Source organism: Erithacus rubecula, assembly GCF_903797595.1.
Source record: "Erithacus rubecula genome assembly, chromosome: 10".
NCBI lineage: Eukaryota > Metazoa > Chordata > Aves > Passeriformes > Muscicapidae > Erithacus > Erithacus rubecula.
In genome coordinates this window covers 19,399,900-19,417,496 of record NC_136662.1, presented here as the reverse complement: position 1 = coordinate 19,417,496, position 17,597 = coordinate 19,399,900, and the positions used below count along the sequence as shown (strand labels likewise).

Sequence of the window (17,597 nt, the reverse complement as noted above, 5' to 3'; positions counted from 1 at the left end):
CATTGTGCTAAAAAGCCCTCCAGAGTAAAGCAGATAATATCTTTTGGGATGGTGCCTTGTATTTTCCAAGAGTTGTCTTGCTGCAGCAGTTATTACAAGAAAGTAAACCAAGCCCTCCTATTTGTAAATTGGATAGAAAAAGCACAACTCAAACTGGTATTTGGTTTAAGACTGAAGGGTTCACACAGTGCTTAAGAAGCATTTTAGACAAAAGCAAGCTTTCTGCCAAACACTTGAGGGGGAAGAGAAAATTTCTGCTTTGCTGTCTGAACACAGTTGTAAGCCAGGATGACAAAACTGCCTGGCATTGCTGCCCACAGTGAAATACACTGTGTGTCTCACACCTCAAATGCAAAGCTCATGTTGCCTTCATCCTACCCAGTTTATTTTCTACAGTGTTATCCTGAAGAAAAAAATCCTGTCTCCACAACCCTCATTACTAAAGGTGGCAGACTCAATGAGGAGATGAGTAACTTGTAGGCAGGGAGTGCTTTTGCATTAATTTCTGTACAGCACAACCATGAAATAGCTGGATCCCACATGCATTGCTGCCCTGTAGAACAGGTATTTATCTCAAGCTGAAGTCTTATGAGTGAAGCAGAATTCACTGAGCTTCTTTCAGCATCTTCCCTCCCTCCTTCAACCATCTCACTTGCCTCCACTGATGCACAACTGCTCACTGCTGGTTTAACATCTAGTGACTGAGGTTTTCTCATGCAACTGCTGCTAAGCACTGTGCTGAAGCAAGGCACACAACTGATCTGACTCATACAGGAGAAAAGAGCAGAGCTAATACACAGATTTCCTGTAGCTGGGGAAAAAAAAGAAAAAAAAAAAAGTAATGTGCTTTATGTTGGTTTTGTAACATCTTAAGTACCAAGTTAATGTTAGAAACAGGTTCAGATTGCTCTAGATGAAGGTTTAAAGGTTTTCCTTATTTAGCAAGGCACACAGAGCTGGCAAAAGCACCCCTTTCTCTATCCCAAGGAGTGTCTGAAACTCAAAAAGGTAAGGAAAAGGCATTAAAAGGCAGAAAGCAAAGAGGATAGAGCATACCTCAGCTGAGCAGATTAGAAGACTCAATAAAGACACTTATTGTTACCAATAGAAATACTCTACAAATACACAGGCTGAAACCCACCATCTTTAACTAAGTAATTAATGAAAAATAGCAGAGATGAAAGATTAAATTCTTCCATGCTCCCCTATTTCTACTGGAAGGCTTATAAAGGTCTGCAGATCACAAAAGTGTGCACAATGCTGCTATATGAAACCGTATTAATATTTTTATATTATCTGTTTTGCCTCCTTTGTTACCTGATCAGGCAAATCCTCTTCACATTGTTTTCCAGTTTTCATTATCATCCATTAACCCTGGGATGTTTGGACTGTGGCAAGGGCATAGCCCCAGGTCTCCAAGTCCTGCTGCACCACAGCTTGAAGAAAAAAACTGCCTGTGCCAAGGAGCCAACTGTTGCCCCCCAGAGCAGAAAGCCAGCAGAGCTGTCAGATCGTAGCCTTCAGAGACATCTGTGCTTCAACAGGGACTGAACTGCTGGTGAACCTCACACCAGAGAAGGAAAGTAATCCCCTAAGCTGCAACTTTCCTAAGTGCTGGCAGCCAGAGCTGCCAACCGGTAATGACAGCTGGCAGCTCCGGGCTGAGCTGAGCCTTGTTTCCATTTAACTCTCCCCTTCTCCCCAGTGCAGCCTGGGCAGCAGCACAGATATTCCCACTGCTGTGAAACACAGAATTTTCCACAAGACCTTGAAACTGTCTCACAAGCCAGCTCTTCTTATTAAGGACAAATTGTTCCTAGTAGGGGATCTTACATTGAGGCAATTCTCAAGTGCATGCTTATGGGCTTCTCTGCTTGCTCTTATTCCCAAAGTGGGAGACTTAATTCAAAAATCTCTGCCCAAAAGGTGCAAATCCGATGGGCAGCTTTGCCCCTTTCAGTCCATTCTTGAGGAGATGCTACAAATTCAGGGTGAGGTCTCAGCAAAAGTTTAGCCTCTGCAGATTTAGCAGCAGAAAGGAACCTACCACTACTTGAAAAATCCCCTGCTTTGCCCCACCCCTTTCAGACCAGCTCTGCAAATCTTTCCAGTGCAAAGTTTAAAGCTGGAAGAGATGGACTCGATCTGTCTTAGAGGTCTGTTCCAACCCAAATGATTCTATAATTTTCAGTTCAACAAGTTGTTTAATGGTAAGGTACATGTGACAAAACAACCTCTTTTGCAATAGACTTTTCCATAAAATGGGTTATTTTAAAATAAGCCTGGCAGCCTCTCTGTTTCTTTTATAGAGAATATTATGCTGTGCCAATCTCCTTAAGAACAGCCTGGAGTACAGCACGTAGGCATGTGCTGCACAGCCAGAAGAATGGCAGTCAGGAGATCAGCTGCTGATTGAGCAAGGAATCATGAGAAATCCAGACCAAAAATGTCTCAAACAGCAGGTGCACAACAGGTTGTGTTTCCTAGACCACTCCAAGTCACTAAACTTTCACACATACCAAATGAATTATCACTGCACAACTATATGAATACAGTCATTTGACAAACCTGTATAATCAAGAAAAGGTACCAATTCCACAGGCAATGGCCTGATCTTCTCTTGTGCCTAAAAGGATCTTCAGGACTCCATTTTTGATGGTGAAAACAACTTTTATACACATACCTGTGCATGTGGCCTCATGAAGTATTTAACTCTAATAAATACTCCCTTTATATAGATGGATATATATGAAAAATATACCTTGTGACAGATAACTGTAAGGCAAGCACCCATTAAGCCACAGAACAAAGTTTATTGGATCTCTTAAAATTCTTTTTTACAGTTTTGCTGCTAAATGGTCACAACACATTGGCATACTGCCTTTAACTTTATTTCAATCATAAGTCCATCTTGAAATAAGTGGTAACACATTTAATGGCATCTTCAATAAATAAAATAACAAAAAATCTAGTCCTTGCACAGACACATTACAATCCACTCCAAATTCAATATTGCCAAAACGTTGTTTGGTGTTTTTCTAAAACTTGCTTCAGAGGTTGGTTGCTTTATTTTTTGTTTCAGTACTTAAATACACAGAAAAGTATATGATGAGAGAAAATTCTGAATAGAATTTGAAAATCCAATAACTTAGAAGCAAGAGTTAATTAAATCTCTCTAATTGAATTAAAGAATCCAGTTTAAAGTATTTTTTGAAAAACCCTGATTCTAACCTTCATATTAAAACATGAGGTTTTGCTGGATCCTATCCATGTCAGCATACTTATACAGTAAGAGCTAAATTCCCCATTTTCTTTTTTTTGTTTTTTAAAGCAGAAATTCATAAAGTGAGAGCATTGGCCTCCCACACTCACAAAAGCAGTCATGGTCCATATATTCTGCAGTAGTAAACAGCTATTTGTGGCCAGTCCATTACCTGAACTCCTACCAGACTAGAAAAGCTACTGCAGCTTACCCTTGTTTCTGCACTCTTCCCCAGTCCAGCAGCCTTAACAAGCTCCGCAAGATGAGAATTCCTGAAAATACAAATCTGACTGCAGGATGAGGACCAGCACATCTGATTCTAACTAAAAGCTAAGCTTAATTTAAACTTTTTCCTAAATAGAGAAAGTCATGAATAAAGAAAAGCTGAGCGCCAAGATTTCCAAATTGCAATTCTGTGTACTTAGCATGTCACAAACCAATTAGAGCATCAGTAAATGTAGCAACAACCACTCTAGCACTAAAATCAGTTCAAACTCTCATCTTCAGGCTGTCAGTGGAAGCTTAGGGCATGAAAGGAATGCATGGTTGGGCCCCCCCAGACCTATGCATACTATACAGGGGACAGAAAAAGACAAAATTGCACAACATCTGTGCAAACATTTCAACCAGGTTGTTTCAACCAGTGCTCTGCTCACCCCAGCTGACTGCACTTGGCTTATTCAAGAGAACATGGGGAAGCACGAGACTATTCCAGGGAATGAAACTTTTCTCTGCAATTTATCTTCCCCTTAGCTGACCACGTCGTAACAAAAGTGCAATAACTTACAAACTTCTCAAACAAACACCTATTAAAATTACACATTTTTAGGGAAACATATTCACTAGTTAACCTAAAAATATTTCCCCAGATAACAAACCTTAAAGCATTTGGTAACACAGTATTTCAATAATAATAAGGAAAAAACCCTTCCACTTGTTACAAAAGAACTGTCAGAAGATTTTGCTTACTGTACACTAACAGCTTTGCCATCTTGTGAAGACCATGCTGTAATTAAGAATATAACTATCATTTATAGAAATGAGTATTGAAATATTAAACTGACTTTCTTCATCTTTTGCAAACAAAAACAAGGAAAAATCCAGGGCCATGTCATCCAAGAACTTGCAAGACAGTTTACATCCAGAGTCATAAGGAAGCACCACTTTCCATAAAGTACTTTGTATGTCTGTTCTTGATAAGCATATGTAATAGTTTTGTGAGAACTGCTAAAACAGATTCTTGCACTAACTGCAGCTTGACTTAGAGAATTCAGGTCTGGAGATATAAGAGAATTTTGGGCAAAATTATACTTGGAAAAAAAACCTGCGAAATTTGGTCCAAGCATCCAAAAAAACCAAGGTATATGGGTCCTTCATTGCCTAATGCTGCTGTTCAGTTGATCCTTAAAAAGAAAGCAGGCATGCAGCAATAAGGAAGAAGAAGGACTGCCCATGACAGGCACAGAACTGTGACAGAATAAAAACTTTTTGCAGCAAGATGTATTAACTGTGATTCTGCCATGTGAGTAACTGAACTTGCACTAATGGAGAACCCTGAAACTTGTATACAATTGCCACATGAAATGATTTCCTATTTAAAAAACAGATCCATTTCTAATCAACTGTTTTGCCAATCATCATTAGATATGTGAAAAAAAATAAAAAAATCTTTTAAAATAATTACAAAAAGTGGACTGCAGTAGCAGCTATTCAAGCAAGATTCAAGCACAAGTTTAAATGAAGTTTGAAGCTGGGAATTAGCCTTCTTTGTCGAAAATTTGTACAACTTTTTCAAAAACCTAAAAAGATAAAGAAGAAATTTATGAAGCATTCATCAAACAGTTATTCCAAGTTAAATCAACATAAACAGTATTTGACAGTACTTTTAGAAATACATAGGGGTTTTTTAAAACATTCACAGAAATTTTTTGACAGTGAAATTGGCATCAATTTTGGAAAGCAGTCAGAAGAGCAACATTACTTCAGAAAAGCAAAACCTCATGAAAATGAAAAAGACAAGACCCTATTAAACACAGAAACACTGGAAATGTGTTTAGTCCAGCTCACACTCAAGCAGAACAAATCAATTTCCTAAAGTTATTCACATCTTACTCGGTCCTTCAAGAGTCAAATCAAGAGTGCCACAATATCCCTGAGTAATAAAATCAGTTCTTAATTAGCTGGTTAATCACACACACATTTCAGAAGAATGCCAAAAAATATGCACCCTGCCACCCTGTCATCCCCATGTTTTTTGGCTTAGATACTTACTTCATCAACAGATTTAGATGCATCGACTTTCCTGACTTTTCCCATTCTCTCATACAAATCTATGATAGGCCTAGTAGACTGCAGATATGTATGAATTCTAAGAGAAAGCACAGGGAGAAAAAAAACCCCAGGTTACATAGTAAAATACAAAGAGAAGGGAACAGAAAAGTTTTGAAGACAATACCTCTTCTCCAGGCTCTCCCGGTTATCATCACTCCTACCGCTGCTCTTGCCTCTTTCAAGACAGCGGCCGATACAAATCTGCAAAAACACATCAAAAGGGTGACTACAGCCAGGAACACAAGCTGTCATCCTCAGAGCAGGAGCAACCAAAAATCCTCTACATCTAAATTGGCCTGGCACACAAAATACAGGCCAGATCTGGTGGATGTAAGCAGAACTCACAAGGGATGTTAGTTCCTTCTAGAGAAGGATGATGGTTTACAATTCAGTTTATGAAATGGGATTGGGGTCAGAGGAAGTAAAAGCAGCATCAAGCTCTGTGATTTGATTGGGTCCCCAGCCTGAGACATTAAAAAAAAGAAAATTACCTGACTTACAAGGATGTGTTCAGGCTTTCTGAAAAGCAGCATGTCAAATGGGACTATTAATATATGTCTGCACTAAAGGAAAGTCACTGTATGTTCTCTCAAGAATTTTGTAAGGCAAAGTGACAATACTAAATTATTGTCAGTTAAAATGTTCTTGCCTAACATTGCTATAATGAAGACTTCAAAAATCTAAGTAAAAAATGAAGAATTAACCATAACTAGAAATGTCCCAATGAAGTAAGTTTTAAACCTTCAGTTAAATAAGCAAAGCTGACACATGTACACACCATGAATACATTTATCCTAGTCATGCAAAAGACAATGGTTAAAAAAATTTTTTTCCTATACTGTACAATCATGATAAAGATCAATTAGGCATTGTGTATTTTTAGATCTAATAAAATCAGAATTACAATATTAATGTCCCACCAAGTGAAAAAATGAATTTAGTCTTATTTGAGGTTCTAATAGAAAAATAATAATCCCTCACATGCTCTGTAAGATTACCAAATAATTGCAAATAAGTAAAAAAAAAATCTAGGGAAGTTGGGGAAAGGGATAAAAGGAAAAAAGTCAGCTTAAGGTGCTGGGATACTTGTAACAGTTTTTATGCTCAAGGGCACTGACAAATTAAAAAGACAGCACATCATGGCACTTGTTAAATGAATGTAATGCATCACTGTCAAAATGCCCTTGTACTTTAATGACTTGCTGAATAAAATGTTGATTACTGACTATCCTATAGCATAGCTAATAACTATGAAAATACAGATGCACTTCAAGAATTAAAGCAGACATTGTACCAAGTTCATTTTGGACTAAACAATAAATTACTAAGAGTAAACAGAGTAATATTTTCTGAAAAGTTACCAAATAATTTTGTGTTTAAAGTTTAGATACATTTTTTTTTTGAGAATGCAATTGCCTGAAGTACTTCCTTAATATAATTTATTCACATGTAATTTTACTAAGTGTCATTAGCTGTTCATTTCAATAAACAGGCAGCTTTTCATCTACTAAAACAAGTTGCCAGAAAATCCTTTAAACACCCAGGCCAAGTTTTCCTTCTACTCTTACATTAGTCCATTCTCCCTGTCAGAGTTTAATTGTTCTTCTTGAATGATTCCCACAATATTGCAAGAAAGGAAGTTACAAAATTACACACTTCATTACCTCATTGTCACAATCAAAGAAGAGAACAAAGGAAACATCCGCTTTTCCATCCATAGTTTTATTCCAGCCTTGAAGATTATCTTCATTCCTGGGAAATCCATCAATCAAAAACTTGTTCTTCTGGGAATTGGCAGCCATTGTTTGATCCATAGCCTGATAAAAGATAATTCAATTCACAATCTCCTGCACATACTCTGATTTATCTATTTATTAATTTACCCCCAAGATGTTGACATGGTAAGCTGAGAGGCATTTATTTTAGGATTATTGCAGATTTACAAAATGTGCTTTGTTTCACTTTCAATGCATGCTGGTTAATTCACTGATGTACCAACACAGCTATTGTTCAAATTGAATTAATTATTTCACAAAGCTCAAAAATCTTGTAACAAACAAATCCTGTAATAAATCCCAGCTTTAAAGCTTGTTTTCTACAAGATACTGGGAAGTGTCTTTACACAATAAGACATCAGAAGATCCCTGATCTAGAATTAATTTGAAGGTAAAAGATCCAGATAAATTTAGTGCCTTTAGCAGCCTTTTTTTTTTTTTTTTTTTTTTACTTGAAAGAGATACTCCCATTGTTTTCATGGACCAAAGGTATACTCCTATTGTTTTCATGGACATCCAATAGAGGTTGAAGCTTTTCCTTCCACAAGAACATCAGTAGGTGTTCACTCTTCTCCTTCACCTGACTATCTATTTTGATAAAAATAACAAATCTTAGTGCCTTTAACACCTCCAATCAAATATGACTGAATGGTCCAAGAGGTCCAAAAGCTAGTGCAGGGAAATAAGAAACACAGTTTCACTGATTTTCCTAGAGCTACTAAAAATAAAGGAAAATATGAAAAGATGAATCCTTTTACCCATATCCCAGGTAAGGGAGGCCATCAGCCCTCCAGCAGTCAGAAAGAAACACAAGTGATTGCTGAGAAGCAGCTCCCATGGGCAGTGTCTGCCCATTCATGTGCTCACACTGGAGGAAAGGCATTTCTGTCAGAACACAGCACTGCTTTGTTGCTCAGCCTGCAGGAGTGACCCTGCAAGGAAATAGCCCTTTCCTTACCCTCTTCAGCAAGCTGATTGTTATTTCAACAGGCACGATCTCCCCCTCCTTAATGTAGTTCTCAATGAGTTCTCCATACTGGGAGCCCGGCCTCTTGCGCTCATCCCGGAGAAGGTCACCAGCAGAAAGGTGCGTGTAGCCATACTTCTGCAACGGGCAAGACAAACACAGGCTCCCTTCAGACACAGCATTTGTGCAAACCCAACATCTGTCAACACTGTCAGCACTGTTCATCCTTGCACTGCACCACAAAAACCCAGGGAACAGCATCTTACTAGTGATGGATCTGCTCCATCTTCAGTGTGACAATACAGCACGCTCTGCACACAACACACACAGTAAGAATCAGAGTCATGAAGAATGGAAAAGACCTCCAGGATCATCAAGCCCAGCCTGTGACCAAGCACCATTGTGACAAGTAAACCAAAGCTTTAAGTGCCACATGAAGTCGAATGTTTTCATGAATGATGACTCCATCACCTCCCTGAGCAGCCTGTTCCAGTGTCTGACACCCATTTCAGTGCGGAAATTCTTCCAATGTCCAACCTGAACCTCTCCTGGTGCACCTTGAGGCCATTTCCTCTTGTCCTGTTGCTGGTTGCCTGGGAGAAGGGGTTGACTCTTGTTTCAGTACAAACTCCTTTCAGGGAGTTGTGAATGACAAGGTTTCCCCTAAGCCTCCCTTTCTTCAGGCCAAACACCCCCTGCTCCCTCAGCTGCTGGTCACAGCTCTCACTCTCAGACCCTTCACCAGCTCCATTATCCTTCTCTGGACTCTCCAGCACCTCAATGTCTTTCTGAGGTGAGGGGCCCAGAACTTGGACATCCTTGAGTAAAATGCTCAACAGGGCTTTGGTCAGCTATCTGTGTACAGCTTTCAAAAGAAATTTTGTTATGTTTGAAAACAAGACAAGACGAAAGTTTTGTTTAATGACCTACTTAAAGAAAACACATAGGGTGATTGAAAGTCCTTTGGAGCTGGAGAGATGTCCCAAGTACAGGGTAAGTGAGAAATCTCTGTGTTAATGTTGAGGTTCTGGCACCAACTTCCTCCCCTACTTTGGGGAAATCACCCATAACACAGCAGCTGCACAAACACTCCTCCTGCCCCTGCTACCTCCTTCCCTGGGATGACCAGCCCTTGGGAAAAGCCAGTGACATCTCCTAAGGATGACGTTTTAGATGAAGGTAAATACCTACGCTGGTGCCACCCTCTGTCACACCACATAGAGTAAACAGGGAGAGCAGAGATATCAGGTTCAGATCTAGCAACCTGATAGTGTACAGGAAAACAGCACACACCATTGCTCTTTCACCTCAAACCACAGCTAAAATAGTCACTTATGAAAAATACTGACGAAATTATTTAACATGTGAGTTTCTCAGGCATTTAACATTGTAAATAGATACCTAGTGCAAGCACACACATACATTCCTACCAAAGAGAAATGCATTGTTATAAAGGAAATTTCACAGCTCAAAATAATAATTTTCTCAGCTCATTTAACACTGCAAGAAAACAACTAACAAAGCGCGCTATGCTCCTCGAGCAAATATAAGTCCATCCAAAGAGGCAATAAAGACATCTCCTTGGTGATTACCTAAGGCTAGCTATACATCCAAAACACAGCACACACATACAGGCTCATCTGAAAGTTTGCACAAAACAAAAGCAGCAGCAAAAAATTTCAGGGTTATCAGTTTGGCTGCAGCAACATCCAAAGCAAATTTCAAACAAGGTGCCTGAGAGGCATAATAATGTGACTACACACTTGGTGAGGCTGTGAACTTAGGATTTAAAAACTTGGCTACTGAACTAAGTACAACAGAAATATTACACAACCCACTAAGTGACTTTAAAACATTTCAGTTGCTTTCCAATTTCACCCACAAAAGCATGGAAAGTTAGTTCTGCCATAGTCATAATTTAAGAAGGGATATAATTACCTAAATCTCCAAAACTGTACACAGTTGGCAAAACACAAGCAAGATTTTTCTCTAAGTGTGAAGGAAAAGCTTCACAAACATCCTCTGTAAGCTCACCGTACTCTTGCTTTAATGTACACTGCATTTGGATATGCCTAACTAATTGCAAATCTAAATATTTATAACCTACAGAAGCCAAAAACCAGAATAAATTGTTCCTTATAAGCAAGAAACATTATTCTGCTGAATGCTAAATTAACACGTAGTTCTTCTTGCTAAAGTTAGAGAATGATGATTTTTTTAACATCAGGTTTCTACAAAGGAGAAAACAGGAGGAAAATATAATCCCTTAGCTTTTAGAGGATTACCAAACCATTTAATTTTCCTTGGCATTTCCCTTTTCATGCATGAAAATGAAATTGAGTCAAACAATTTTTGGAATTCTCTGTCTTTTGCAACAGCAAACTAAAGTAGTTTTTAACAGCTGAACTGAAAGTAAAAGACAGAAGTGTTTTAAAGTGCCATTGTACAAATAGACTTGAGATAATAATAAATTATATTCAAGACTAACCCTCAGAATGGCTTAACCAGGCAATAAGAAAAACAAACCTCTCCTTCAGGGGCAAAACATCTATTTGTGAACTGTACTGAGCCAAGAGCCAAAGAAAACACGTGGGTTTAAACAATGCAAACAAGGGGGGAGAACAGCTTGGCTGCTGCTCCACACACAGAAGGTTTCAGAGATGTGGTGCTTGTGCTGCCCTTGCCAGTTTTAATCAAGGCGTTCAGGGCACAAAGTTTTCTTTCATTTTAGGTCACAGAAACCCTCAGCAAGCATCATGAACTGGAGCAAGAGGAGAAGAAACAAAACACGGATCTAAACACTCCTGGGTCTTGACAAGGTCTGCCTTGTGGCAGCAGGACTTGCCAGCAGTGCCAAGCACATCTTGATGCAATCTCAGAATGTGACTCGTTGCCACTCCCACCTAATCCTTCTCTGCAATCAAAAAGGGAGCAGGACTGTGGTTGCCAAACAATGAAAAAGCAGTTTCCCCAGCTCTTACTAGGCACATGATGTCAGACTGAAAGGACAACTTGGAAAAAAAAAAAAATAGGTAAAAAGAAAAATTCCAAATACTTGTATGCCAAGCACTGAAAATCTGGAGACATTTTGGTTTTACAGAGAAGAAAAAAGAAAATACAATATTAACTATTCTAAAATGTATTTCAGAGATGTTTTCTGCTATGCAGTCAGACTGGTGTGATCTAGAAGAAGTAAAAGAAGATTAAATTGGTAAGTTACTATTACACAAGTTCTCATCATTACACAAGTAGTGCAAGCCCTTGGTGCTGCAATGATCTGCTCCAATTCAGGACACTTGCTGAAGGTTTCCCTCACCTAAAATGAAAGAAAACTTTGTGCCTCAAACACCTTGATTAAAACTGGCAAGAGTAGTGTGACCACCACATCTACTTATTACACAAGTTCTCATTATATTTAAAACCATTTTTTTGAAGTATGGGTCTCCAAATATAACCTACAAAAATCAACTGTGAATGAAAAAAGTGCTGCACCACTCGAGACATCATCCTCTTTTGCTTTAAAAAGACAACAAATAAAAATAATTCTTAAAAAAATCCCAGTGAAATAGAAAGGTGAGCTCAAGTTTCCACCAATCCCATCACAGGAGCAGGGATAGAGCAGATCAGAACACCACTTGCTGTTTGCCTCTGCCTGGTCAGTCAGTCCCATCACAGCAGGACAAAGTGGGACACACTGTGTGCTCCACACCTCCAAATTCCAACCTGACACTGCAGCCTCCCCGGGATTCCCTCCCCTGTCCTCCAGCCCTTCCTGCTCCCTTGTCAGCCGGGATTTGCAACTTTCACTCTGCAGACAGAACACGCTTTGTTTTCAGTGAATACAACAACAGATGCAAAGAACTGGAAATCCATGAGTCACATCTGTGTCCCGCTGGAACCAGGCGGAGTCTGCCCCGGCAATCCCGGGCAGTCAGCGAGGATCGGGGGTGACAGGCAGGATCGGGGGTGTGTGGCACTGGGATCCCTCCCACAGCCCTTTCCGAGGGACACGGGGTTTATTTCTGATTCAGCCCTGTGGTCCTGCAACACATCTCCCCACTAAACACACAGCTTGAGACTTCCTTAAGAGAGCAGAAGCTGACAAGCAAGAGAAACACAAATTACTGCTTTGACCTTGACTCCTATCTTGGCTTATCATTGCTAGTTTGAAAATGAAAGTCACAGGGCTTAAGATTTAAACAAATAAAATACAAACTTTTATTGCTCTAGTTCTGACCTGTCAAATCTTGGGCAACCTTAATAAACAACCAAAATTTGCTACATACACCATTCAAGAACTAGTTAAAATAAAAGCAGAACTGTGCAAAGCCTGCAGCTTTTGGAGTTTTTTTTTTTACCTAGAAAACTTCTGTCTGTTCTACTAGCACATGAAATTAAATCTTTGAGGTACAGACTATAACGCAGTAATAGACATTCTGTCTGTTTATTCCAATTTAAAAAATGAAGAAATTTTCTTAGTTTGAAATATGTTATTGTCTCTGGGAAATAAAAGCAAACAAAACTCCACATTAACAAACCAAAACACACAATGGAGATCCCACTGCCACTTCCTCCAAGGGAGGGGTGCAAACAGAGCACCCAGGGTGCTTCAGGAGCACTGGCTCAATACAAGGCACTCAGTATGTTTAGCAAAGTCTAACATTTAATGCCTAGTGTTCTGCAAAATGGAAATATTCAGGGATAAATCTTCAGGGGGTAGATTTAAACACTCACCGTGTTGTTTAAAAAAGCTCCAAAGTTCAGAAATATAAATTTATATTCTATACCAACTATGACAACTTAAGGCTAAGTAGAATACTAATATAGGACACTCATTAAAGAGGTTTCAGAAGCTGAGTTTAAAGCAAACAATTTAAACACTGTTTTTATTTCAAGGAAGTTTACGGTGTATCTCAGCAGACTTCTAGAATACAATTAACACATGACAGCAAAACCTAAATCCTCTGCTACTTTCAGAGGAGCATTTCTGATACAATGAATTCTTCTTTGCATTGTTTCCTTCACCCTAGGAAATCTTCTTATCATACATCCCAAAGCAACTTAACAGCTTTTTCTATTTGGATATTAACTTATGCTCTTATAAAAACGAGAAAGCTCAGCATCCCACTTTGTGGAATTAATTTTAGATTTAACCACAAACATACAGGATAGGGCTGTGGTGGAGGTGAATTATATTTTAGGTACACAGTGAGCAATTTCTTGCATACCCCAAATCTCTACAGATCACCTTGCCAAAACAAACAGACAAAAAAGTACAATTCAAATCTTGCTCGGAATAAAGACAACTGATTTAGTTATTATCCTTCCCACCAACCAAAGAGCTTTGCCTCTCAGGCAGAGGTTATAAGGATTTAAAATTTAAGCATAAAAAAGCATTTTTTGTGCAGATTTGCTGAATGCATTTTTTTCCCTTGACTTTACCGTAATGATTTTATACCAAAGTTCAGAAGTCAGCAATAAAGCACATTTCATTATCTCACGGCCACTGTGGAAAGCATGAAGGTTATTGCAAGAACCTGCATTCAAATGACATCATTCAACTATAGCTCAAATATTCTGCCTCACATGACAGCAATGCAACAGTCCCAGATGATGGCAAACTCCACCTAACAAAGCTGAGAAAGGTTTCAGGAGTTAATCTGCAGAGCTGGAAGGGAGAGGATAAGAACTTAAGAGGGAATTCTGCTTCATCCCTCTCTAAATAGGAGGAACTGCTCCAGAACAGCAGCAGTTCTGCTACATTTGCATTTCTCTGACAATTCTGTGTCTATGGAACATACAGGAGTCGAGTCTTCCCACCGTATCAGAAAAAACCAGCCTGGTTCAGCTGTCTCATCCAAGCTTATCTGTAGAGATAAAGAATCCTAATCACTTACCCACTGCTCCCTTTCTTACATTGTGTCAATATCCATTTCCACTTGTTATTAGGTCTTCTTCCCTCATATAATTTCTCCATTTGTGTCCAAATTTGGCATGCATACACGCCTTCTCCACATTCAGGGACTCCAGCAAACACATATTGAGCAGTTATGATTTAGGCTAGTTCTTAACAAATACATATTTCACCCACAACAAGGGATACCCACCTCCCCTTTTTTTGGGAACATAAAGCAAAGTCAGCAAAAAAAATTACAACACTTCTTGGAGAAATCGTTCCCAGGTAGTAAGTACATAATATCCCCTTTACACTACAAAACACAGACACCCTTGGTTTTTAATAAAAATGGTTTGATGCTAAATTCATACAAAAGCTCACCTCAGCCAAATGAGACTTCTTCCACATGTGATGTGCTCTGTCCCAAATCTCCAGTATGAATAGCAACCAAGACATATTTATAGCTCATACTGACTTTTTGTTCAGCACAACCTTCAGCTCTACAGCAAGATACTGGGTCAGATTCATTCCAAATGTAAACTAATACTACTGCATCCATTTGCAACAAGGATGAATGAAGTTTATTATTACTTAGCTACAGCCCCCTTTTCTCCGTGGCAAACTGCCAGCAGGGTTTAAAACACAAATAAAAATACACTTTCAAGCTAAAGGCAGCATTGACTGCACACAGGCTGCTCAGTTGCCTGCAGCAGGGCTCCCTGGGGGCTGCCAGGGGCCACACTGAGGATCTGTGCTTGGAAAAGCTGCTCTCTCCAGCTCTTCTGCTGTGTTTCACCCACACTTCCCTGTTCATGTGCCCTTTCTCTAAAGTTTTCCAGCACACTTGCATCAGTCCAGCTGTTCTTTAAACTGCCTCAGAGCCTCTCTGCCTCCCAGTCTAGCCAGTGACTCTTGTGGAGGTGTCTGAGCCAGCAGGAAAGTTGCATCAACAGGTCTGAGTGCCTTCTACTGTCAGCTCACTGACATCAATAAACTTCTTTCCATGTAGTGAACAGGATTAGCAGAATTAAAGCAAATTTGCACTTATTTGAATTTGGATTTCTCTTTCCAGGCTTAGAGAAGAAAATAAATACTGCAAAAGCAAGGTTTTTCTTTTTCCCTTTCTAGCTGGAAATATAATTTAGTAGCAATGGCTCATTTGAACTCTTTCTAATAAAGTGGTCTTTATCCAATTATATCAGCCATGGGCATTTATCCTCCTAAACACAGGCCAGCAGCCACACAAGGTACTTCAGTCCTGAGGCCACACTAATGGTTTACTGAAAGCCATTAATGACAGCCTACAAGGTTCCCCTACAGTTTGAGCTCATTTGTTTGCTACATGCCAGGGACTGAATTTGACCTTACCAAAAAGGCTTTATGAGCACTGTGAACCTTCCATCCCACAATTTAATTTCATGAATATGCTGGTTTGAATGCAAGTCTGTAATTTGAGGTTTAAATCTTTCATAACAGCATTTTTTAGTCTGGACCAAATTCACTTAACTTAGTTATACATCACTGAGGTCTGGGATGTAACAGCAGCGTGGATAAACTGTAACAGCACTTACAGGGCACCACCAGAACAGAGGACACACACAACGTGCCTGTTCCAGAAGTTTTGGGACAGTTTCCCACTGAATAGTTTCAGGAACATGGGCATCATCACAGTTCTTAGCCATTTCTTTCCGTGAAGTTATGGCTTTTAATAAGAAAAGTACATACAGCTGCTCATTAAAGAAAAAAAAAAGGAAAAAAAAAAGATAAAAAAGCTGTTTCAAATCCAACATACATGTTTGGAAGCATTCAGCCCTATTTCTGTAATTATCCACCTGGATACACTGTAATTACCCCTGCGGTTTTCAGTGCTAAAAAGGACAGTACTACACCATGTATCATCCACCATTCTTTCTCAGATATTTGCTGTCCCAAAAGGCAAAAATTTATTTGGAAAACTGAAAATTTGATAATGTAACTAGAAGTTTAGTCAAATTACACTGTCAGTTTCAGGCTCTAAAAAGAAGGAACAAGATGAACAATCTAAGTGATCAGGATATCCTTTGACCTCTATCATATTGTGTCACAGGAAAAAAAAAAAAATTTGTTCTATTTTTAACATATTATTTCCACAACTTACTGAGATGGCACTGGTAAAAAAAGCCAACACCCTGCAATGTCTGCTGTACCAGCTGTAACATTTATGGCACAGGCCTCAGGAGACATGAACCTTGATCCATTTGCACGTATTCCCAGTGGCTATCAGACACCTCACCTCCTCTGCCAGCTGCCTGAGCATCCGGGTGGCAGCCCCGGAGCCACCGACGTGGCCGTGCAGCCGTGTTGGGAGCCACCCACCGGCACCGCCCGGGCAGAAGGAGCCGTGCAGGAGCCCCTGCCCTCCGCCAGGGCACAGCGGGGCACCCGAACCGGGGCAGCCTCCAGAGCTCCAGGCGGGCCCCTAGAGCGGATGTGAAAACCCCAAAGGTGTCACACCGGCGGGCTGTGAACCCGGGGAAAGGCAGAAGGGAAAAGGCCAGGCGGCCTGACAGGGGCTGGAAGGGGGACGGAGGGGCTGGAGTGGGGCTGCCCCACCGCTTCAGCCACCGACGGGGAGATGTGGGTTAGTTATTGCTATTTATCGCCTCGAAGCGGGGAGGAGTGGATGGAGCCTCGACAAGAGACCAGACCGAAAGGCAGAGGGGGGTCCCGCCACGGAGCAGAGCGGGACACGACCCCCAGGCGAGCACCCCACAGGGGATCCTACAAGTCCCAGGGCCCCCCGCCGCCGGGGCGCCAGGCCGCGCGGTCCCGCACCCCCCGCACCTCACCTCCACGATGCGAGCGCACTGCGTCCCCTTGCCCGCCCCGGGCCCGCCGAGGACGAAGACGACGACGGGCTTCATGAGGAGAAGGAGGCGGCGACGTTGCAGCAGCAGGACAGCGGCGGCGGGGCGGCGGCCGTGGGGCGGCCGAAGGGCGGGCGGGGAGCGGCGGGGCCGAGGCCGGGACTGTGACCGGGGCTGTGACTGTGGCACCGCTGCCGCCGCGCAGTCCCCGCGGAGGGAAAGTGCTTCCGGGTCCCGGGCGGGGCGGGGCGGGCACGTGGGCGCGGGGCTGGCGGTGGCGGCGGCTCTGCCGGGACTCACGGCCCCGGGCCCCGGCTGGGGAAGGCCGAGACCGGCGCGGCGCTCCAGCGGGACTGGCGTGTCTGTTCATTGTTCGCCCCGCCACGGGCCTTTCCGGCATTGGATAGCACGGCCTGGCCCGGCCCGGCCCGGCGGCAGCGGCGCCTCCGCTGCCATGGCAACGCCCGCCGCATCGCCGCACTGCGCCTGCGCGCTCCCCGCCCCCTGGCATTTTTAAACC

General features: G+C 41.3%; 1 protein-coding gene across 1 annotated transcript; it reads right to left on the bottom strand.

Moving 5' to 3' along the window:
• Nucleotides 1-3,065: 3,065 nt before the first annotated feature.
• CMPK1 (cytidine/uridine monophosphate kinase 1) lies at nt 3,066-17,565 on the bottom strand. The gene is made up of 6 exons (XM_079314576.1): nt 17,060-17,565; nt 8,327-8,473; nt 7,258-7,410; nt 5,718-5,794; nt 5,534-5,630; nt 3,066-5,061 (listed from the first exon to the last, which is right to left on the bottom strand). Exons 1-6 carry the CDS (start codon nt 17,132-17,134, stop codon nt 5,020-5,022), a joined length of 591 nt encoding a protein of 196 aa, XP_079170702.1. The 5' UTR covers nt 17,135-17,565; the 3' UTR covers nt 3,066-5,019.
• Nucleotides 17,566-17,597: the final 32 nt, after the last annotated feature.